The 25260-nt window shown below is 29.8% G+C and overlaps 2 protein-coding genes across 4 annotated transcripts; both read right to left on the bottom strand.

Annotated features, from left to right (window-relative positions):
* Positions 1-915: 915 nt before the first annotated feature.
* LOC143179306 (dnaJ homolog subfamily C member 5) lies at positions 916-13709 on the bottom strand. Of its 3 annotated transcripts, XM_076378464.1 has the most exons (7): positions 13536-13709; positions 12827-12965; positions 11343-11495; positions 10998-11135; positions 8542-8598; positions 5755-5878; positions 916-2765 (listed from the first exon to the last, which is right to left on the bottom strand). In XM_076378464.1, exons 1-7 carry the CDS (start codon positions 13553-13555, stop codon positions 2704-2706), a joined length of 693 nt encoding a protein of 230 aa, XP_076234579.1. In that variant the 5' UTR covers positions 13556-13709; the 3' UTR covers positions 916-2703. The 3 variants fall into 3 exon arrangements, with proteins under 3 accessions (XP_076234579.1, XP_076234580.1, XP_076234582.1); XM_076378465.1 differs by lacking the exon at positions 8542-8598; XM_076378467.1 differs by lacking the exons at positions 916-2765; positions 8542-8598 and having other exon boundaries at positions 4275-5878.
* An 884-nt stretch (positions 13710-14593) lies between these two features.
* Positions 14594-21384, bottom strand: Scaf (inactive serine protease scarface). The gene is made up of 10 exons (XM_076378106.1): positions 21159-21384; positions 18528-18634; positions 17976-18415; positions 17538-17745; positions 17308-17456; positions 16505-16810; positions 16239-16384; positions 15847-16130; positions 15425-15678; positions 14594-15213 (listed from the first exon to the last, which is right to left on the bottom strand). Exons 2-10 carry the CDS (start codon positions 18607-18609, stop codon positions 15082-15084), a joined length of 2001 nt encoding a protein of 666 aa, XP_076234221.1. The 5' UTR covers positions 18610-18634; positions 21159-21384; the 3' UTR covers positions 14594-15081.
* Between the last annotated feature and the right edge of the window lie 3876 nt (positions 21385-25260).

Below are 25260 nucleotides of genomic sequence, written 5' to 3'. Positions count from 1 at the left end.
GAGGAAATTTTCAAATTAATTCTAATTTTGTTTTAGTAATAAACTAAACAACAAAAATCTTCATAGTAATATGTATGTTAGTTAATATTAGGGTGTTGTAAAATTAATGCAGTCTCTGTATTGTTAGTTCTAAAGTTATATGTTTATATTGTTTAAATAAATATATTCCACAAGAATATATTAGTATTTTTCACAAGAATAATTATACTTCTTGTCATATTTAATAGTAAATACTAACAATTTTTTGCATAGAATGTAAAGAGAAACTAAAAAGTAACAAGCTGCAAGGTATTCATATTGTACATTCTATGAAATAAATTATAAAATTAAATGTACTTTAAATATAAATAGAATACTATTCTTTAATGATCAAATAATTTTCTTATGTACTGAAAATATTTTTTAAATTAAATAGAATATTTTATATCTTATACATTATATGACAATGAGGTAGCAAACATCACTCAAATATCTATTCAAAAATTTGTAAATACTTTTTCTTATGCAATTCACACGATAACAGTAACAACACATAAAATATATATAGTATGTATTTAATATGATTTAGAACACTGGGTACAACTTTAGATTATTAATACAGTGTAAAGCTATCTTTTTTGCAATTAGCATTTCTTATAATTCAAATTGCAAGTCTTATTAATTTTTGTATATTCATTTTCCAGAAGATGTAAATCCCTAATAAGATAAAACTATAAATGTTATGTCAAAATTTGATATTTTTTTGTATACAACTGATATAGCTGCATATATTTATTTATTTGAAATATTCTTCATAAATAAACGCTCCGTAAGTCTATTAGTATGCGATACTGAATAAGTACTTATGAAGTCTTTTTAATATAATGATATAAGACAAATAAATATTAATATTGTGCATTAATTTCACATCAGCCTAATGAAGCTTGAAATTTTGTCTTGAACTTAATTTCCATATATACATACATCATATTTTACAAAATATTGTTAGTATCAGAAATAAAGCATATAAATTCATCGCTGCTATAAATAAATAATTATTTCTTTTAGAAGTCATTAGTAGATTAATTATTATGGCATATAAAGCTATGATACAGAACAATATGATGAACTAACAAGAGAAATTATTCCAATAATAGCAAGCTACTGTCTTTTGCAAAATCATCACTTTTATATTGTACCTGTATGGATGTAACATGTATACATATACATATATGTACATTTGACTCCAAATGTGCGATATTACAAATGCATTACTAATTTAACCAGTTGCATACAATTCACAATATGCAGTTAAATTGATGATACATTTGTGATAGTACCGCAAATTTTAAGTCTACTGTACAATAGTTCTTCACTATGCGTACTGAATTCACTTATGTTTACATAACAAGGCAATATAAAATATTATTTCAGACAAAACAGATAGTTTGTATAATTAATCCATATATCAGTACTATTTTTATTCTTATAAGTGTACTATAATCAATTTAAATTATATATAATTACAAATAGTCTGCAGGTGGAAGCGTTTGGAGTTACTTTTATAAAATAAAAAATATTCAAAGATTGTTGCTAAGGTTCTAACATAATGTTGGGCAGGGGTCTGGCCTTTCTAGTTATTGTATCTATTTCTATGTTGTATTTCCTTTGTGTGAGCACACACGCACAATATAGTATCACCTATTACTCATAAATATGATAGTGCAAACTTATAAAAATTCATATTAACTATAAGTAAAAAGCTTCGATAGCAGTGTTCTAAACATATATTGATAAATATAAATATTTAAAGTTTCATTTTTAGATGTTTAATCCCTAATGTTAGTTTCGTTATTAATTTGCGATAAAAAAAATGGATGATCCATGTATACTCATTGTCAGAGAGGAGCTTGTATACATAGTGAAGTACTACTGCATATACATGCATGTACATACACAGAATGGAATTTTCATTTCAAATATTCGTTTACAATAATAGAATTATTTATAACTTTGAATATATCAACAATTTATAAGGAGAAACAAGAATTAAGACCCTTTTTGTTTTACTTATGCACAGGAAACGAGGTGGATCTCTGAGTATTTATCAATTTCTCATATTCTGACATCTAGTTTTGTCTATCAAAATTTTTTTCAGCCTTTTAATCACATGTTTCGATTCAGATACTGGAATAAATCAAGAATAAACTTAATTTGATTCGTTTTTAATATAAATGTTTCAACAGTTTGAGAGGCAAATTGGTCTTTTAAACATTTCTTAAATTCAATTATATAAGAATACCTGACAATGAATGTCAACTACGAAATTAGTAAGTTGAAAATATAAAGGTGGATTAAAAGTAATACAGACACAGTCAGGCATGATCAGCTTCAATCAAATACCTAAAGAATTAAATAAGATTGAGGTGCATGTGTGATATTCTTCAGATCTTTGACTGTATTACTTTTCACTCTACCAGTGTATATTCATCTTAGTAGTAATTATATTTATACAAATTATCCTAAATCATTTTTAAAAAACATAAGATTTATAAATATATAAAAGAATACTACATTTTTAAAAAAAATTTTCATCCGATTTATGTATTTTACCTACAAACGAAGTTGATGATCGTACATTTCACACAAAGATCCACCCCAAAGAAAATGATACAACAAATCCTCTAATGTTTAGATGTGTACCGTATTCCTAGTTTTCGATGACTACCACTTTGTTGGTCCCGTAGTACCAACGTTTACTCCAACGAATGGATTTGTAGAGGCGGCTATAATAAGAAAACAAATGAAGTAATGATTAATTACTACAATCAATACTATTGTAACTACATCTTACTTCATACTTTATTGATAAATTACATAGTACTGATACAGTAACATTGTGTTAAATTCATAGTTACTGAATGTTTATTGATGCATGGCACAAACTTTAATGAGAAAGATTTCTATTCTTACTTGCGGCTTTGGAAATACAAATTATACTAGACCATTTGTAATAATAGATAAGGAGTTATTACAATATAATGCAAACACAATTATTTAAAAACAGAAACTTGTGCAATCAAAAAAGCGAGAAATTTAGTTCATTATGAAGCGTTTACTAATACAATGATAGTTCGATTATCCAACACTGGTATTAGGTATTAAGTAGTGGGTTACAGACAAATATTCAGTTCCGGTATTATTAAACAAAAATATTAGGCTGCCAAATTATGAGCAAAGTTATATAAACTTCGATAGATAAATAATACTATCGAAACAAGTGTACACAGTATAACAGCTGAAGTTACGATGTTGAAGACACATCAGACCATATAAATATTAATGAGTACTACTATATTGATGCATTGTCTGCTTATGAAAGAAATATAGTTATCTATTAGAAAATCATGTAATCAGATAATCGAAACGTCACTGTAATTTCTATTCTCCCTTGCATTTGCTTCTTATTTCCAAATATTCCCTAATTTATACAGACAACGGTACTTAAATTACATTACATTACACCCAAACGTCTTTGAACAAGAAGAATAAATTAGATTACGTTACGTTTATAGTATTCAATTAGAGAAATATACATGGTAGAATGTTTTTAAAAATATGTAAAATTCTATGCCAAATTAGCTAGAAGCAAACACTTTACACGAAGGGTAGAAAGCATTAAAATCAATATTTATTATTATACTCACATAATAGTAGGATACGATAAAGAATTTAAATGCTTCAATATGATATGGGAGAAACTAGAACATGTGAATTTCTCATGCCAAAATAAACCTAAAAGTTCTTTAATGATTTGTAATTTAGAACACTACTTTCATCATGCATCTAATTCAGAATCAGCCAAAAGCTCATTATATTGTGTAATATAAAGAATTACTATTGAATTAATCATTTCAGGCAACATAAAAAGAACTTCCAGATTTTTATTGGAATAAGAAGTTTGCATATTTCAATTTACTTAAAAATACCTTGAATTTACATAAGTAGAATTTAGAGCTTCAATGACAATCTATGAATAATTCATTAAAGTAATAAGATTAATTATAAAATAAAAATAAAACCCACATTTATTAATTCTTAAACAGGAAAAGTTTACTCTCTTTTGATTCGAAATGTAGTATTACGTTAAAGGAATCAATACTGACTTACAAACAAATAGTGTTAATAGTATAACACAATTTTGATATTATATAAACTTATAAAATTGATTCAAACATTTTTAAAATACTGATTCTGATACTAATGAAAAACATATTATTACAGGTACTAAAAATATTCGAATGTTGTGTCTGGTCATATTTCCATTTGGAAAATTTCTAATATGTTAAAAATACTTTCGTAAAGAAAAAATAACAAATATAAGCATTTCATTTCTGATCAATGGATGTTTCTATTGAATCTAATTTTTCAAGCATCAAACATATAGATACAACTAGTTAAAAGCCTTATTTAAAAAATAGAAATTTCTTTTTACTTATATAGATATATATTAATGGATACAAATTGTACAATATAATAAATATTCTAATAATATGGTATGTACTATGTAAGACAAATCTGCTCAACTCGTACCTTCAAGAGTCACTTTATGGGAATTCAGAATCAATAGCTGTGTGATGCTAGAAAATAACGATTTCAGAAGTTTTTTCTTACTAATATGAGTTTATAGAATGTTGACTAATAGCTGCAAAGATAATTCATATAAAAAGGAATAACATTTAATAATGATAGCATTAAACTTGACTATAGTTTGACTATTATAGCGACAAAGAATTCTTTGACTCTCGGTTTTGCGAGTTTTGCAGACTGGGTGTAAGAAGTTCATGCAAATATAAAGTGTATAAATATAATTAAAATCAGACAGTGCATATACAAATTAAAAAATTTCCCTAAAATTTCAAAACTACACGAAAACGATGAAATCGTCAAAAATAAATTATGAAAATACAGAGGATATACCAAAATTATACAACCAATGAAAACATATTTTTTCTATTTGTATATATTTTATCTAAATAACCTTACGTACGTAATTATATGACTATACAGAATTGGTTACTAACTACAGTTCTCCAAGCATTTTCTAAGCAAGATAAAGACCACAAATTAATGCCCATTACAGATATATATGTCTTTTAAAATTTGAAACAAAATCAAGTGGGCCAAATAAAGCTAAAAGAAATTAATATTTGTGCAAGTATATGATTGACTGATTCTACTATTTTAAAATTTCCATATAAAACTTCATCCACTATGACCTTAGAAACTTTAAGCTCCAAGCTTTATTGACATTTCCGTATTTATAATCACTCTACATTTACATATAAAAATATGAAATTTGAATATCACATTTACTACATGAAACTAGCACGCCACGCTTGTTTAAATTTATAGCAAAATAAAGTTTTAGATTTGTTTAACCTTTTCATATTCTTAATTAATTCATTTATTTTTAACTTATTTAAATACCCTAAAGCTTTAAACTTCAATATTAGCGTATGCAAAACTTGGATTTGCATTATCGAGATATACTAAAATAATATAAAACCTTGATACATTTAATTTCTACATCAGTATACGATCTGCATGTTATTTATCTGTCGTATTATTCAGTGATACGTCTCATCATATACATGTAATTAAAAAACATAGATAAAAACAAAGAAAATGCAAATACTATTATAATTTACTCAAAAAAAGGTGATCAGATCATGAAGCATGGTAAGTGCATTAATATTTAAGTACTTGAAATACCAGTTGTATAAATAACTTTTTCAGCACCGCTATTTAAGTTTGTATTCTCATCGGCGGTAGTAGTATTGTTCTGCGAACCACCCTGTGGCTGTGACGTAATCGCTTCCTCATCACTTTCTTCCTCCTGTTAAAAGGCAATGAAAATGAGTATCAAGACATTCACAACAAATACAGAAATTGATAAGAAATATTAGGGAAGGGGATATTACAATAAAAATTTATGTTGACAGAATTTTAATACCACGAATAAGATTTTTATACGAATATTACAAAATGTACAATAAATGCAAGTATAAACACGCGTTAGTAAGTAAATACAAAATAGATTATTTGTTGATGTAAGCATTTAAAATTAGCTGAACCATTGACAATTTAGGATATTCTCAAATCTTGAATTTGCAGAGAACATCCTTAGCATAGATGATAGTTTTACCCACAAACTTCCATCTTCCATGAAATAAACGTAATAGCACTTTGTAGTGTACATAGGATTTAATTGATTCTGATTACACTTGCACCACAAATAAACAGTGAACACAAGATACTTCCTCCTAGATGTATTCTAACTTCAAACTATTAGTAATAGTTAATCTTCTGAATTTTGAACATTCACAGCACTATTCTTCTTCCTCAAGTTATTTGGAGTTGGAACTTGCAGTAGTTAATAAATCTTCTCTCTTGATTGTACTCTTGGTAGAGATTTACTAGGACTGATTCATTCAGAATCTGCAGTTATTATCTTTGATTTAAAAAGATTTTATCTTGTATATCTTATTAGTTATCGATATTTTTGTATTCATTGATTCCTCATTCTGTAGTGATCCTTCATAATTTTTCTTTAATATCAGTAGATTATTCCAAACAAGTGGTTTCTTTATTAATCTTATTTCCTTCAAACTTCATACTGCGTTTTTCTTCCAGGTCAACTGCTAGACTAAAGTAAATTCTTGTTTCAAATTCTTCGGTCCATAATGTAGGTGTAATATGTGATCGTGAAATTACGACGCGTAAAAATTCTTACTATTTATTAAGTGTTCACGTATTTCTTCTACGCGATTAACGTAATTACTTGTTGCTCGACTCAACTAATCGCTCACTAAATATTCTTGTCAACATGTTAATCTCTTGAGAGCTATGCAAACAAGGATCAGAGGCTTGGGGCATAATGAAGCTATAAAAACTTAAGATTGCTAGACTGTAGCAATCAAAAGTATCATATTCTTCAGTTTTATCAGATTTCAACTAGTGTCACCAACTATTATTAATGAATTCCATATGTCCTCCCAATGAAAGTAATGTTAAATGCCATACAAAAATCATACTATTCGAATAAATTTCGTTATAAAATGTGCTCAGTATCATTTGCCTTGGAAGCACAACAGGAATTGATTGGTGGCATTTTCATTAAAATCCGGTCAAAAATGCAGAACTTCGTACTTTTAATTAATAAGATTTGGTACTATATTTTGTATGGATCTCCTCGTTTATACATTAAAATACCCGAGCAAGTCGAGTAACTAAAACTCTTTTAAACATTAATGTCAAAATTTCTTGAATGTTGTATTATCTCAAACGGCACATGATGTATTTTTTGTACAAGGTGTATAGCTTTAACCATATCAATCGTATGTCTTTTTACAAATTGGAAAGAAATAACATTACAAAAGATATGACAGGTTATTGACTAATGAATAAGGATTTTCTTTCCTGCAAAAAATCTAGTAAAGTTCAATTTGGAAATATTAGTATAGTTAGTTCACAAACCCAATTAGGCAACAATTTTATACGAAAATTTGATCAAGCTTTATTACTGCATTTTACAAATTCGTTTAAAAAGTTATACATAAATTCAGTTTTTATTTTATTGCCCCGTAAAAAATTTTACACCATTTGCTGTTCAAACTAATCAATGTGCTCTAGTAAACTTCCTTTCTCATATCAATCCTCTTTAAATGCTCGTAAATACAGAATAGTTCTTCTCTTCTCAACAATTTTCTTAACATATATTTTTATAAAGTAAAAAAATTCCCTTTTTAAAAATTTTATATTTTTAACGTTAGCTTCATAAAAAAATCGTATTAAATTTGAGTAAATTAATCAAAAACAAGTAATGGTCCTTTAAATGTAATCTTTAAATATAAAATACCAGGAATCGTCTAAATTGTACCTACCTGAAATTCACGTTTTATATATTCCTGTACTGAGACCAGCAAGGATGTGAATTGTAATGAAAAAAAGGAAACAAAACAACCAAGAAAGTGGTATGACAATGATTATGAGTCGAACAATGCACATTACAGATCCGTTTCAATGGTTCTCAGCTCCATTCATTATAATTACGCAGAAAAGACAGTCTTGTTTTCTTTATATTCTTGCGAATCACTAGGAATTAAAATTTAATATCTAGTTAATATTTGTTCTAAGGAATAAAATCTCAATTATTGTGTTGCATTGTATTGTACTGTATTTATATTACTATATTCTAGAACATAGAAGTAATCCTGTGAATTTACAACTTTTATAAGTAAAAATAACGTAAAAGATTGTTAGTTCAGAGTAACAACTACTGAATCAGTGTAGTAACACTCATTACCATTTTTATTAAAAAAGATCTCTAACCAATTAGAGACAAATTAAGCTAATAAGATTAGCCTCACAGAAACTAACAATTTGCACATGTATATGTATATATTATAATTAGCATAAAGCTTCGCTTTCTTAAAAAATATGAAAATATTTGTATAATCTTGGAGAACCAAGAACCACTGATACTCAGGAAAAACTTACCTTTGACTGCCTTCTGGGTTGGCTCGCCACGACATCGGCCTCTGGATTCTGGCCCCGCTACAATACAATAACAACGTAAACAAAACCGCTAATCTATTGTATTCTAAAAAAGGCAGATGTGAAACATGCATGCTAGGCTAAATTAGAAAGATTCCACAAATAATAGATCAAAAAGACTGTGGCAAATGTAAAGTGAATGATTGAGAAAATGATTAATAACGTTAGGGAAAAATTATTCATTTCATGAGAACTGAAAGCATTCTCTCTTTTGTTTTATAATCTTGTGATTATGATCTTAACACTTAATCAACCGTACGTTTCGAATAAAAAATGTCGTCTTTACTGACCATTTGTGAAAAGTAGAACGCACTCGTTGCTCTTGGTACTTATTACAATTATTATTTCAAAACCAGGTATATATGTTTTATGATATGTTATGTATTCCGTAAACATAAATACACACAAGAATTAAGTGAACGTAAACTAAAAAGAAATGATTTATACAAATGTATTTCTACAGAACGAGCTTTAGAAAGGATTATGAGTTTTTGATTTCAAAGCTTTGTGGTAAGTGCTCATAGTTTCCTTACCCAAAGGCTTTTGTTTCCTACTCCGTGGCCAGATCCTTTAAGAGCAACGTTACTGTTCTCAAGGTATTACAACGTCGAGTTGTTTTACCATTCATCATATTAAAATATTAAATAATTAGCCCTTTGACGTTGGGCTCAGTATCGTCTATATATATTCAACAGAGTCAATCACCGTTTTTAAGGAAACTACATGTTTAAAGAGTAGTTCAAAATAGTCGATACATACATATTATTACTATCAATTAATGTCCACATTAAAAGAATGAAAACTTGTGATTGTTATGCATCTCTTTTAATATGAATGTCATCCAATAAAAAGAGTAAGTGTCGAATATTTTTAATTACTCTGTAAACTTGTAAAGTTTTATCAAACTCGATGAGTAACATTTATAATTATACAAAACCTAATTGAATCAAGTACCTTCCGTATTCAAAGGGTTAACGTTAGTTATGATAGGACAAATTAGCCTTCACCAAATTAGTCTCACAAATTTTCCTAATAATAAAACAAATAATAACGAAATTGTAGTTGGCACTTAGTTCGTTAATTATTATAAACATTTAAAAATTGGTAAAACCCGCCTGAAATATAGAATCCACCATTGTATTTGCGGAAAAGAGTCACAGAAAAGTAGCGATTATCACAACGCAGCCTCAATCGAGTGTCATAGAATTTCATTTCATTAGTGGCTATGATAGTCATTACTTTCTTTAAACATTTATAATTAACAAACAAGTGCTCAATCAGAAATTCCTCATTCTTTGTTTCCACCTTACTTTGATGTCTAAAATCACCCCTTAAATTTTTCTACACCCATAGCTAAACACCCTGTATATACTTTTGGTTGAAGAACATACAATATATTTTATTTATCACAGTATATCTTGATTAGTTTTATTTACACATACCTGTGCTAAAAAAGGTGCAAATTTATTATGAAACAAAAATTGTGTAATTATGTTTCTGCAGATGTGTTATGTCATTTGTGAAAAAACTGTGATCCTGTTTTACTCTTTAATGTCTGTTTCTCTAACATTTTCTTATCTTTGGTGAAATAAAGTCATGACTTGACACAATTACGTAATACAACACATATGTGTATATATTTAAACCAATTGATGCAAAATCTGTGTAATGTGCGTTTGTGTTTGTTTTGCACATATAAGTGCACACATTTATTGTCACTATCACCTGACATTTAATCGATGTATTCCGGAAATCGGATTTCGGTTAAATTACTTGTACCTTGAAGATACAACGAAACTGATAAAAGAAGTATCAAGAGATTAATATAAGAAATTTTGTGTATTTCAATTAATCTTCTTGTTTCGAGATATCCTGTATATGAGGCCACAGCTTATATATTTATTTGCTGAATTTGTTGCTGTTGAAAAATATTTATACTAGAGCACTTCTGTGGGGGCAATGTCAACGTGAGATCTCACTATGATTTTGAGTTTTCAGAACTGACTTTCAAACTTACACATGAACACAAACAGTTCGTCCACGCTCTGTATTTTATAGTAGTTAACTGTTTATTTACAGAAGTTTTAGTATTGAATGTTAAATTACTTGTAAAAATTAGAGACTGTTTAATAGAACAAGTGTTGGAACACCCTGATAACAGTATGAGCAATTTCTCACGATTACAATAAAATAAATATTATTTTGTTTTTTGTTTTAATGTACGTTTAAGTAAAAGAAAATTCAGTTAACACATCTAGTCTAACCATACTAATAAATAAATGACTATAATTAATACTATGGTGGCATAAAAAACACAAATTTATATATTTCATTTAAATCAAACTGTATCATTACTTATGTCCTAATGCATTTTAAATAATTAAATTAAATAATTTTACCTGTAGATTGTGGTATGCTCCACTGTTTTCTGGTGGTGTTGGCTTGTATTTGCCACAGCAAAAGTTGCAACAACAGCAACAACAGCAACAACAGCAGCAATAACATGCAGTTATCAAACCACAAAATAGGACGAGTGCCTGTAAAAATAAACATTATGTTTTTATTAATAACATAAAGGAAGTATTATTAAAAAATACAATATTTTTTAAAATTCAAAATTAAGATTAAATTCTTTTTCTCATAAAATTGTAAATTAACTTTGATCTCTTTTATTACTTAAATTTATTCATTGAATTAAAATGAAGGAAATATTATTTTAATGTGTAATACAAAAATAGACTTACCTTACACCAACCGGATGTAACAAGGAAATAGGTATTAACATTTTCTTCACCAAATTGTTCAGCAACATATAATCCAAGTGACCCATAATTATCATATATGTTACGTTTTGTTAAATCTGTCAATATAGCATGTGCTCTATTTATTTCTTTAAACTGAAACATATAATCAAAGTAGATTAAAATTATATTATAGCATAAAATCTCACATATTAAATTTGAATTTATCAGCAACCACCAAATTGTAAAAAGCTATATAGAATTAAATCAGAACATCTTGTACATTTCGTATTATTTTATAAAACAAAAGAATAATCTAAACTTTCCTTATCCAAATCTTTTGATAAAGTTTAAAGAGTTATTTCCTTCTAAAAATAAATTTATTAATAATATTGTTTGCATACTTATCACATGTAATGCTGATGTGCTTGAATGTATTGGAAAAATCATATTACTAGAATAATTTCATTGTTCTTTAAATAATAATCCTTCTGACAATTACTAGTTGCATAAATATACGTTTTTGTAAAAATTAAAAAACAATATGATTGTATTGTTTAATCAATATTTTTTTGTCAAATACATCGAAATAACTAATAAAATTACTAATAAAGAAATACTGTAAAACATTCATTAGACAAACACATTATAAGAAAAGAGATAAAACAAGAAAATTGATCAATATAGTAGTAAAGTTTTGGGAAATCAAATTGCACTTTTTATTCAGTGTTGGAAATAAATTCAGAATTATTTTTAAAAGTTGTACATCTAATTTAATTATAATTTTCAATTTGTTGTACTTTTGTACGACAATATTTAAAAATTATTTCTACGTATAATTTACTCAAATAAATAATACTTTCATTCTAAAATCACAGGAAATATTCCTTTTAGTGACAATGATTCATTAGTTGTTTAAGAAGATAAATAAAGGGATAATTCTGTGCCCCACCCTATGTGTACAGATATATCACTTTTACTCAGAATCCTGTTTCATGTGTCATATCATTTTGATTGCATTAATATTAGAAGCTCCTTAATTCAAATATATACTTAATTAAATAATAATACTTTCCTGTAATGGTAGATATTAGTATTTAAGAAACTAAATTTAAATGTTATTTATTCTGCTTATAAGAAATATTGTAAATAAACTAAGGTGAGACAGCAAGATAATGATAATAAATTTAGTAAATCATGTAATCTGGAAATAAATACCACAAACCCTACAGAAAATCTTTAAAAGTAAATAATTACATAATACTCTAAGTTAAACTTTAAAACAGAAGTATTTAAGAACATAGTTTAATGAATATTGTACATGTAAATTAAAATTTGAATTATTTTACTATAACTTTAGATCCAAAATTAATTAACTTTTAAAAATGAATCATGATCAGGTTTTTTGTGGATATTTGCTATAAATTTGAAATGACATTCAAGATGAATTTATTCAATGAAATACTTGTACATATATTTTTTTTTACCTTTTCTGCAGCTTCTGGATTATTTGGATTTTTGTCAGGATGATATTTTAATGCTAATTTCCTATAAGCTTTTTTAATTTCCTCTGGAGTGGCAGTTTTTGGAATTTCTAGAATTTGATACAGGGAATCTCCTGCTGTCCTAAAATGAATGTAACACCAACCATTACTTACACTAAATACACTTTACAGATTCTCAAGCATAATTTCATATTTTTCTACTTTGATAAAAAAAAAATAAGCCACAAATTTTGCCAACTTACACTAGGTACTATTTCCTTAAAAATACAGCATACTCGTTAAGCATAAAATATATTAGTTACATTTCTTAAAAATTTATAAAATATTTCTAACAAACTAAGTGGTTCTTCATCTTGCATTAAAATGACATTTAAAAGCCACTAAACTAACCTAGTATGCAAACAATTTTCGCTATTAAAACTACTTCATAAAATGTTAAACAATAATTTTTCATATTTTCTAATAGCAGACGATAAATTATAATAAAAATGAAGGATCAAGACAGAAAGAGTCGGCCAGAAATATTAACCTAGCAATTTTTCACTTTTATAACACTAATTTTTCGGATATGTTTCACGAACTGTACAAAGGAATTCGGCTGAATAATTACTCTAATAAAATAATAGATTTTCCACATAAGATGCTAGTTAAGAATTTGAACGTATTTAAAAGGTGTTGGTGAAATACTTACGAAGTTCGTCTTTTATCCATGCTAAATGGAAGTAGCGTCTGTCGATTATATGATACGTAGAATAAAATTAATGATCTACAAAGATAGTTTGATTATTCATCGTCGTACTACAGGTACATGGTTTTCATTATTAAATGCACGCAACTTCTTCAACAGATTTTCTTTCGGGTAATGGCAAAAGAAGGGATTCAATATTTTAGTACCGAAAATGGACACAGTTGCACCAAACTGGCGCTAGTGAAATTTGTAAGACACGTGAACGGAGCATAAGATTTGGCGCACAATGTCGCCACTGTCGCCAATAAAAATGAAGAGAGAGGTCACAGTATGAGAAATCTTCGATTTCAACCACAGATGTTGCTCATGTTGCAAATCTGTAATAAAAGTTAGGGGATGCAAACCGAAAATTTTTGTGATGACTATTTACATACTTCGTGTTGACATTTTAAGTATCTCTTATTTGCTGTAATAATGACATAACAGATGGATGGAAAATAGTTTTTCAGTTATCTATAGAAACAGAACAAGTCTTGCACGAAATGAAGATACTATCTCATTTCCAGGAAAATTATGATTGTGAGGTATGTCATTGTCGCAGTAAACGTTATATATAGGTACTTAACTATTACTGTCACATTAAACATTTCGTAAATGGAATTCCCCAGTTACTTAATTTTCTTATGCAACACACATAAATACTTTTTGAATGTAGAATGGAGATATATAACAGTTTAATAACAAAAACTGTATATGTATTAATGATTACAAATTAACAATTTGTTAATTAAGATAATAATTATACTTAAATTGGACCAGTTTAAGGCAGAGAACAGATTTTCCCTTTTTTTTTCAGTTTATAATTTTCCTTTATGACTACAACTTTTTTAGTTTTGATTCTTGATATTACTTATTAATGCACTTCTTATTTTATAATTGTTAGTGAGACATCGATTTTTTGTCTTGAGTAGATTCTCTATAGTATATGTTGAATAAAACATTGATGTCTGATAAGGGTTACAATTTGATCTTTTCACATTTGCGGACATGTGTCTGCGGATAGTTGCCCGAAATCATTTAAAATTGAATAGTTCTGTCGGCAAAGGATAAAAAAGTGGGAAACCTATTTCTAATATTAGAATAGCTTGACTTTATTTTCTTAATAATTTTCAAGCAATTTAATATTGAAATATATTCAGAAGATCTGAAATATGATAGAAGGGTAGAGTACTTGAAATTTGACATTAGTATTTAGCAAAATAAATAACAAATGATATTTTTATCATGACAACATGAATATAAGTATCACATATAGTTGATTGTCAATACATAACATAACATATTTGGCCTTTTTTTAATTAGAGTTATGAATTGTATATTGTTGTAGCTGTTATTGTTATTATTATTATAATGTTTATTATTATTTTTGTGAAGAATTTTTAAAACAATATGTAAATGTTTTTATTCTCAAATTATTTTCACAAATGATTCTTTCAGTAATAGTTGAAATATATCATTTCATTGAATCAATATTTTTTTTTTTTTTTTTTCAATATGGTGGTAAATATTGATTGTCTGCAGATAAATCACTTTCGTGGTAATCACCTGGGAGTGGTAATTCTTCATTAGGTGACATGGTTTCTAGTAACCATTTTTCATCCATTGGAGCAAAAATTGCAACCTAAAACAAAAATGAAATTTTAGTTATATTTATTGAGAATATTGAAAAAATGGTCTTGAAACGAAACTTCTTAGTTCCTTTATTAAGAAACTTCATCAAAATATATACCCTATTACATTATTAAGTAGTATTTAGAAGATATTTTGTAGATATAAATAAAAGACAATATAATATGATAAATAAAAAATAACTATGAAAAAAGGTATTTTACTTGGTCAGATGAGGCACATCCTGTATCTTGACTATAAATTCCAGCCAATTCGTAAAGCCCATCTTCATTTTCACAAGCAAGAGCACCTCCAACATCTGCTTCACATACGTTATTTGTATCCTCTTTAGTTATAGTACAAATAAGTCCATCTGTAATGTCTGGACTCAAATCTGCTTTTATCAATTGTTCTGTGCAGTGCCTTGTTGAAAGTATGTCCATGTTCACCACATGCATAATTGCTCCAGCATAATTTGCTATATTAAAATGATTTTCATGAAATTAATCAATTATCTGTTTATTATTCTCTTATATTCTACAAGGAAATAATTTATTCTTTGTTATTTCATAAAAAATAGAAAATTTTGACTCTTTGGATCTAGCTATAGAAATTAATGAATTATGTATATTCTTCATTTTATTACCTTGAAGAATGGCTTTACCCCAGCCGCTAGAAATGCATTTGTCACTAGCTTGTGGTAATTTTGTTGTTTTGGGTAAGCAAAGAGGATTTATATGAAGTTGAAAAGTTGCAGGAGTGTCGAGGTGCAAAACTGCGAGGTCGTGCTGACGAGATTCTTTCGTATAACTAGGATGAATATTAATTGATGATACATTGAAAATTTCAAAAGCAAGAGGTTCCTCGTGTTTTAATTCATATCCCAGCTTCCATTCTCCCAACTTTACTGAAACTTCATTTGGCGAGAAGCTTGATTAAACAGAAAAAGAGTTAAATTCAATTAAGTACACATTGTGTTTATCATTCCTTAAAACAATTTCTATATAACTTCAAAAATGATTGAATAAGAACATTTACCTGTTGATGCAATTGGCTGCTGTCAGTACATGACGTGTACTAACAAGAACTCCAGAGCAAAGAATTTTTCTCTCTTTTGCTTGCAATACCATTGCTTGCCATGGAATTTCAGCAAAATTTGTTTTGGAACCTTTTGTGTCACCACCCTGTAAAAATTAATGAAGAAAAATCGTTTAAAAAGAAGATACTAGCGAAAGTATGTAGTATAATAATTTCTAACTCATTTACATTACAAAAAAATGTATAAAAAAAGTTGTTTTAGATACCTTATTTCTAACACCGCATACTAAGGTGTGCTGATTTTCTTTATTTTCATCTTCGGGAGTGACTTGCTGCGGCGGCACTAAAACGTTCGGGAAAAATACTGAAGTGTCAGGGACTAACGAGGAATCTGGCGTTTCTGTCGGCTTCTGAGGTGGTTTCACTTTTGCTATGTTCAAAAATGTTGGAAAACCTAATTCATCAAATCCACCAGAGTAATTTGCGGGAAGATTTCCTGTTGGCCAGGGATCCACATAGTTTGGATCTCGACAACATTTTCCAATTATTCCATTTTCGGGATTCTTGCAAGACTGTGAAGTAATATTAAAATATGTAGTCTTCTTCTCAACTTTTAATGAGTTTGATATCAAGTGGGAAGATATTGTAGGAGTGAATTATAAACTGAATAAAAAAACGAGGCTAATCGTAAGATTGATTATACACGCTCGTAATAGTTCTGACTCAGGATTTATTCTACTGACTTCGCTGTGTCTGGCTGTTGGAACTTATTCTACTGCCTTCGCTGAAGCTCATTCACGTTGGTAGTAGAATAAGTTCTAATAAGTCAGACACATTTCTCGAGGATTTTAGGCGTTTTCTCAACAATTAATAATTCAGAAACGATGCTTAAAACGCAATTTCATCTATCTTCATTTTCGTCTTATTTTAACATATAGAATATAGAATCATTCCTCAAAATTGTTGACACCTATTGTCGAAATTATTGCTGTTATTTGATAAATTGAATCCAGTCGAATTTCATTGCATTTTAAATGTTTCAAGGACTCTACTAATTTTATTTACTTACACTGAGTGGCACTCGTCGAAGAAGCTGCTTCTCAGTGAGAGAAACGGGTTCTTGACTAATCGTACCGTCTAGTGTGCAAAACTGTTCTTCGACACAAAGAAGAGCCGCTGCACAACCAAGCTGCACATGGGTTGGGATTGCAAAGGAATCTGTACATTTCGTCAAAAGCATTTCATGAGAGAAACTTACGACAAATCGATTACAAAGTGTATTTTTCTCAGAATACTGACCAAAACCTTGTACTTGACTATCTGTTTCTTCGATTACTTTCGGCGCCAGTGTGGGTGTCGTAAAAATAGTTTTTGTTCCTTGGTTCTGGTCATCAGGCACTGTTTTTATTCCAAAATCTATTTGACCCAGAGTTTCTGACACCTGTTGAGTACCTACGTCTTCGACATATGTGCAGCAGACTTGATTTTGACTCTTGCACTGCTGATTCTGTTTTAAATAATAATTGAAATAATAGGGTAGAAACAGTTACAGATCAAGAATAGGTGAAATTAACTAATCAGGACCTCATGAAATTAATTTTTTAAGCAAGAGATTGCAAACAAAAATTAACGTTAAAATATTCAAAACGTTTTGTTTGAGACTAATAATCAACAGTGTGCTTTATGGTATAGTTTTAGTTGTTTATAACATAATTAGAAAAGACAGTAAATTTTTACCTGGTCTGGTAAAGAATAAAGTACATTTTTAACGCTGTTAATGTATCCATTGAGACAGTGGATTCTATTTATACAGATTTTATCTGCTCCGACACAGTTATGAAAATTGATGTCAACTGTGTCTTGTGATGATTGTTGAAAGATTTGTGGTTGTTCAGGAACCGTCTCTTGCGACGATTGTTGAAAGATATGCTGTTGTTCAAGACCCGTATCTTGCAACGATTGTTGAAAGATTTGTTGTTGTTCAAGACCCGTATCTTGCAACGATTGTTGAAAGATTTGCTGTTGTTCAAGATCTTGATTTTGCAACGATTGTTGGAAGATTTGCTGTTGTTCAAGATCTTCATTTTGCGACAATTGTTGAAGGATTTGCTGTTGTACAAGATCCGTGTCTTGCGGCAATTGTTGAAAGATTTGCTGCTGCTCAGAGTCCTGAATTACTGTTTGTGTAAAAAAAGAAAATTTTAAATTGAGTCATTTACAATTCGTATACGTGAAGTACTTGCAATAATTAGAACAATAGAATATTCAATATTGAAAATAAATACTGACCTATATCATTTTCTAGTTGAGCCGCTGGAGCTCCACTTGTTACTGTGATTGCAATAGTTAATATCAATATCCTGATAATCATCTTCTTTGCACTTCAACAGATGCGTCTGGAAAACATTGTATGTAGCTTCACTAGCGTTTCTTTCACTAGCATCGTTAAAGATGTATAAAATAGAATACACGATTGTGCGGGGGCAACGAAAATGTGAAGGACTCTACTTAATTCTGAAATGACTGTACAGCAAGCAGGTACTACCTACGTTTTCCTCCTGAGTGACAAGAAAATAAAAAATAGCAAATATTCGTTCATTTTGTGATATTTTTCTATTTTTATCGAGAAAAAAATGTAAACATTTCTATTGAAAAAAAATGAAAAAATTTCATCATAGTAATGTAAAAATACGTAGAAAAGAAAGAAATTAAAAAATCCAGAAATTTTGAAAATTCTTTCGTAGGATTTATAATACAATTAAAGTTAAGCTGACTATCTCGCTAACTATAGGTATTAGAAAAAAATTATGGAGATTAAATGTATCAGGCAAAAGTGAAATTGTTGTACAGCAGTTTGCTTTTTTTTGATAGCTTATTTTGAAAGTTATTCGATAGTGGGAAGAGGAGAAAGCCAAAATGATCAATCCCATCCTGCTTGATGATATTTCATTGAAATACTAGCGACGCACTTACGAAATATTCTTCGATAGCGGTGTTACATAAAATCTGAAATTTGACGATTTAACTCTCTAAGATTATTTAAATAACTTTTTTCTTTCGTGTTTTATTTCTTCATTTTCTTATATTCTGTGCTTATTACACGTGATTTTGTTGTATCTTTTTTCCCATGAGAAGTAACATTGTAATGTCATACATTATATCTTGTTATATGACACATTTTACATACCTAATTAACCATATAACACTTCTGTGTTTGTAATAGGTACAAATAACTTTAATCAATTTTCTCTACTTCTCATTTCGCGACGTGTCTTTAACTTCTGAGGAGCTCACATCCCATCTTTTTAAATATCGTAATTTGCATTCACTTTGGACCGACTTCACTCGTCTGAGTAAATTCAAAGGAAACGCTGAGTACATATGTGAATGTAAACGGAATGTCAAAGCGATGAACATTATTTATAGTATATAGAAAAGGAAAGGTGGATCATCCGAATATATTCGGTTCCGGGTTTGCTTGCATCATCTCAATCGAAAGAGAAAGGAATACACACATGCACAGATTCTTGATTTTTACTTTTCTAGTGTCCTACATTCTCAAAATAATATGGATTTTGATGATCACGTAATTCGTCTCATTTCGAGTGTTTTTGTCGTCTCATTTTGACCATTTACTTTCTTATTAATCATCATTTACGGTGATATTTTATAGGAAATTATTTTGCAAATGATTGATTGTTCTTTTTAGTATTTTAGTTTTATTTTCATTTTCATTTTTCTGATCACATTTACATTTAAATATCTAATGCTTCTTTTCAATATTTTAAAGAATACGAAAAATAGAATATTTTGTAATAATTATATGATATTGTGATTTTTAAAATAGTTGGAACCTTGTCAATTAAGTTATACAGCGTATAATGTTTACTATTTTAGAAATTTATGAATTTTCTACAATAATGCTAACACTCGTTACTAATAAAGAGTCGCGAGATTATGGCAGGTGGAAAATCGATTAATAAATGGTTGGGTACACCTGACCAAAGCTGATCAAACCTTTCTACTTGTTCATTTTATATGACAAAGAATATTATTATATTCTTATTATAATATATAATATATTTATTATACTTGCTACAAGCTCGTTGCTGTTTTTACTATTTTTACTTTTTGTTATGGAATTCTTCTCACATTTTCTTTCAGTCATACTTCTGACAAGATAAATATGAATAAGGACTCATTGACGCACATATTGACTTCCCTCTGAAACGTGTTTTAGTATATTCTACAAGTTCGTTGTTGTAATGAGTTGTGAGACTATAGTGAAGACATATCGACATATGCACTATTCTAATACATTAAAGTACGATTTTATAAAAATTGTTTTTTATTTCGAAATGATTATAAGCAATTGAGTTTATTTTGTTACCATCTGTGACAATATTTTTTTAAAAGAGAACTCTAATGATTTTGAAATTTAATAAATTCTAAATCATTTTTTTTAAATTTCTCTCCTAATGATCTCTATTTTTAAAAACTATTATAAATTAGAAAAACTTTAATATAAGTAGAAAATTTCTTTTCTTTATTGTCTATAAGAATTGTAAGAAACAAATGTGTATCACTTTAAACACTGTAATGATGATTAAGTATCTAAGTTGAAATTGAATTATATTATCGAGATGATAAAGAAGTGCTAATAGTCAGCTTTTTATTATTCTTAATAGTATATTTTGATGAGTTGGTCGTTCTGCAGCACATCCTTTTGCTTTTTTTTCCAAATAAACGGCAGAATTCAAACCACCATTTTCACTTTTCATTGCACTTTTCCCGCTTTTGATTAAAATTGGAGATTGTGTCAAAAACTTGCATTTTTTAATTGATTTCTTTTTTGAGAAGTATTAGATACAATATAAAACTGAATACGGAACAGTGGTGATAGATATTAAAGGTACTCACGTAATCAGAAGACTTGCTCTTAACGAGTAAACTTTACCAAATAAGTTGAAGCGTTCTATCCGCTATCCAAAAGGAAATCAACACAACTGATGCTGCGTTAGTATTCGTTCTGGTCTTATATTGATTCACTGATTTTAGCTATATCCCTACCATTTCAGCTCGATCGTAATCGTGGATCTACCTGCTATAGATCATCTTCCTCAGAAACTTCCTCCTAAGTAGTGAACCTTTTACTGTGACCTTGTACATTTTTATTTGACCATGTTTTTATTGTGTGTACAATTGACCACAAAACTCTATATATACTGTATGAATTGTAATATTTTATAAGATATTAAAATTTGTATAACAGTAAAGGAATTAAATTATTAAATGAAACACTGGTATTTATTGAATCCAGTTCGAAGAAAGTGTTAATCGAAATAAAATTTAATGTTACAGTATGCAGGTATGTAAGTTTAATTAGGATGGTAATTTTTAAGATTAATTTTTAGAAGTTAATAGTGAAAAATAATTAATTTCAACGAAATTTTGAAAAAGTGAAAGAGACTTTTTTTCAAGGGAACGTAATGCACCACTTAACATTTTCATGAAATATTATTTTGCTTACGCAATTCAATAGGAATTTTCTTCTCAAATTTGTATCGCTTGTACCGAAAAATATCATTTTAAACTGTCCAGGTAGAACCAAACATTTATATTGTAGCTAAAATCGTAGATAATACTATGACCTTTGAGCGACCTTGTAACTTCTTCCATTTCGAAATTAAAGTACTATAGGCTTTCACTGATCACTGACGTCATATACAACGTCATCTATTTCTAAACTATATGCATTTATTATTATTATTTTATTACAGTTGCTGTTACTATAGAATACTATATTAATTTATTTAATAAATCGAAAAAATGATGAACAATGTACAAATTATAGATATAAACAAAAGTTATAAAGGGTGCTGTGATTTCTAGGGGTATCTTATGGTTGAATGACACTAACGTCGATGATGATGGAGACACATAGGAATTTTTTAGCCTCGAGGGTTAAAGATCTTCAATTAAGGCAAAACTGTCTCCACTGCTTAATTTTCGCGTACAACCTGGCATTCATGTTTTATGACAAAATCTGGACTGCTTCATTCGTCACGCTTTCTATTAATAATACAGTTCAGACCTTCTCAAGCATTTTTATTCGAAGAATCGCCTACACTGTTTACATAATATGGTGATCAGAAATGCGATTAGTAAGGGTTTTCCCAAAACAAAACAAAATGCAAAAAGACGCATTTAACATCGTAAAATAAATTGCATTGCGAAATAGGACATTGCATCACTGGACAACTCGCAGTCATCTGAATCGTTAATCCAGTTGTACTTTAAATCAGCGCCAGGATAAGCAGCCTTTCTTCATCACTAAAACCAGTTTTTAAAAGGAGTGAAAAATAAGTACACTTATGATCTAGGGAGTAATAGGAAGTGATAGAAAGGAACGTAAAATGTGATTGTTATGTTTTATTTAAAGAAAATTTAAATTGAAGAAAATTTAATACGATCATGCTTTGATAAATCAATTGCTTTCACAATGAACAGTGATCTAGTATTCCATCCCCAGATGTTGCTACTACCACTGCAACCTTATGGTCAATCCCTGGATGTAAAGCTGTGTCAGGCTTAATACTGTAACAAACATTGTTATTATTCTCAACTATATCGAATAGAATGGGCCGTCATACATACTGTGAAAAAAATACTTATTTTTTCAGTTTGGTAACAAGGCAATATGTCAACAACCCTCCTTGACTAGACGTTTCTCTGAAGTCAGGCGCTTCTTTTCTTTTATGCTCCGCCGTCTTACTGACGTACACGTAGTACAAGATGTCAAGTAATCAAATATAAAATCGATCGTCACAAGTACTTCTTGTAAAAAAATACTTATCTTTCTCGACCAGCTAACAAGGCAGTATCAGCTACCTGATGTTCAGGCATTGAATCATTGATCGAATGGCGTTTCAGCTAGAGTCCAACGCTTCTTTTTCTTCCTCATCTTCTTCCTGCTTCATCGGCATACTATGATATGCACTGCACAAAGCATCTGCGTATAATCTTAGATGTGGTTTCTGGCTGACCATTATTTTCAAATTGTTGAATAAATTTTCAGCATCCTCTTCGGTCCAAAGTAAATGCTGTCGCTGTTTCGACGATACATTATCATCGTTTCTTATTGCATTCTGTTTCTTTTCCAGACAATTAGTCTTAGCTTCTTCTACTTCACAAGTAGATAGCCACTCATTAATTTCCTCCATTGAAACATTCCCTCCTGTGATGGACATTATACTTCTCTTCATATCTTCCTGCTCATCCGAAAAGGATCCGTTTTCAACAGGTTCCTCGTTCGTCCCTTTGTGCCGAAGTAATTTTCTCCAGGAATTGCATATATCAGTACTCGTTACTTCAGCCCAGGAGTCGTTCACCAGGTCCATACAGTCTTTTACATCGTAGTCCTTACAAAATTCTTGGACACCTAATGGATATGTAAGTATCTTTCGTAAGATCTGTTTACGAAAGCATGTCTTCGTCTTCGAAATCACGCCTTGGTTCATAGGTTGAAGGAACGAAGTGGAGTTCGTTGGAAAATACACGATTTCAAAATTGTCATCCGTGGCTGCTGCATCGGGTGGTAACGTGTGTGCTAGACAATTATCTAACAACAAAAGCACTCTTTCAGGAAGGCCGCCTATCTCAAGCTGGTGTTTCTTGACAGCCGGCTTGAAATGGTTCTTCAACCAGTCTACAAAGATAGATCGAGTCATATACGCGTCCTTCTCAGCACAGTAGATGACTGGCAGTCGGTCCTTACAGTGCTTCAAGGCCTTCGGCTTCTCGAACCGATGGATAAACAGTGGCGTCAACTTGTGGGTTCCAGTGGCATTTGCACAGAGTGCCACTGTTACTCTATCCTCTTTTACTTTTCTTCCACAACTTTTTTCTTCGCTACTGGACGTCAGCATCCTTTGTGGAAGTGTCTTCCATAATAGACTCGTCTCATTCATGTTATAGATATTCTCTAGCAAGATCTCTTCGTTTTCTATACGCTTCACGAATTTTGTTACAAATTCCTCTACAATTTCCTGGTCTGCACGCACAGCCTCGCGGTGTATGTTTACTAGGTAGATATGGTGTCGTTTTTTGAATCGCCATATCCAGGCCTTGGATGCAGTAAATGACGAAGGGCCACCATACTCTTGGTTCAATTGGAATGCTTTCTCCCGCAGCAATGTGTCGGTTACGACGTCCCCTATTGCTCGTCGCTCCAAGAACCACGTGTAAAGACGAGTATCCAGTTCCTCCCATGCTGGCTTCCGTGATCTTCTTCGCCCTAGTGCCTTAGGCATCGCTTCTGCTTGGTGGCGAACCTGCGCGCCTTTTTTCCGTATGCGACGTAAGGTCCACGGTGAAACCTTGAATTCCTCCGCAATAATGTTCAAGGGGACACCTTCGTCCATCCTTTCCAAGGCAATTAGCCGTTGTCTTAGAGTCAGACTGACGTGTTTTCTCACTTTTGGGCTGGCCATTGTTTTAATCTCTTTTGCTTCCTCTTGCATTGTTACTACAAATTTGCGTCAACTTCCTCAGACGAAATGTTAGTGTCTTTCTTTTTTTGATAATATATCACGATGTCTGGGACAGATTAGTTCTTTTTTCTATTACTTTTCTTTGTACCTTGCAAGCTTATGTTTGGCGATTTTAATGATTGCAGGAAAAACTCGTTTAACTAAATTTTTTAATTAGATTAGGTATCAAGAATTATTTTTAGTATTTTTAATTAAATTTTAAGGGGGTACTTCTATTCAGTAGTTGCCAAGGTATTTTGTTAGTTGATTTGGATGGCTTTTCTGCCTAGTAAGAGAGTAGAATAGTCTCTTTCTTTTCATTGAATGTGCAATTTTGCAGTAATTAACCAGAATTGGGATACGTATAGAGTAACATAGATCTTGTGTACGCTTTATGCAATTGAAGTTTGGTTTTAATCTTTACTGAGGTATTGTTATTAATGATAGAAAAATTCTTTATTCTCCATTAGCTTTTGTGATTCTACTACTAA

Source organism: Calliopsis andreniformis, chromosome 5, assembly GCF_051401765.1.
Source record: "Calliopsis andreniformis isolate RMS-2024a chromosome 5, iyCalAndr_principal, whole genome shotgun sequence".
Classification (NCBI taxonomy): Eukaryota; Metazoa; Arthropoda; class Insecta; order Hymenoptera; family Andrenidae; genus Calliopsis; species Calliopsis andreniformis.
Note: the sequence above shows the minus strand (reverse complement) of the source record. Positions and strands in the feature narration are given on the sequence as shown.

Excerpts from the sequence above, each read along its gene's own strand:
- LOC143179306 (XM_076378464.1), bottom strand. The coding sequence starts at position 13,555 with ATGGATAAAAGACGAACTTC. Across the intron at positions 12,966-13,535 it reads ATGGATAAAAGACGAACTTC|GACAGCAGGAGATTCCCTGT; the intron begins GTAAGTATTTCA and ends CATTCATTTTAG. Across the intron at positions 11,496-12,826 it reads ATCCAGAAGCTGCAGAAAAG|TTTAAAGAAATAAATAGAGC; the intron begins GTAAAAAAAAAT and ends TATATGTTTCAG.
- Scaf (XM_076378106.1), bottom strand. The coding sequence starts at position 18,609 with ATGATTATCAGGATATTGATATTAACTATTGCAATCACAGTAACAAGT. Across the intron at positions 17,457-17,537 it reads TAGTCAAGTACAAGGTTTTG|ATTCCTTTGCAATCCCAACC; the intron begins GTCAGTATTCTG and ends CGAAATGTACAG. Across the intron at positions 16,811-17,307 it reads TTCGACGAGTGCCACTCAGT|TCTTGCAAGAATCCCGAAAA; the intron begins GTAAGTAAATAA and ends ATTACTTCACAG.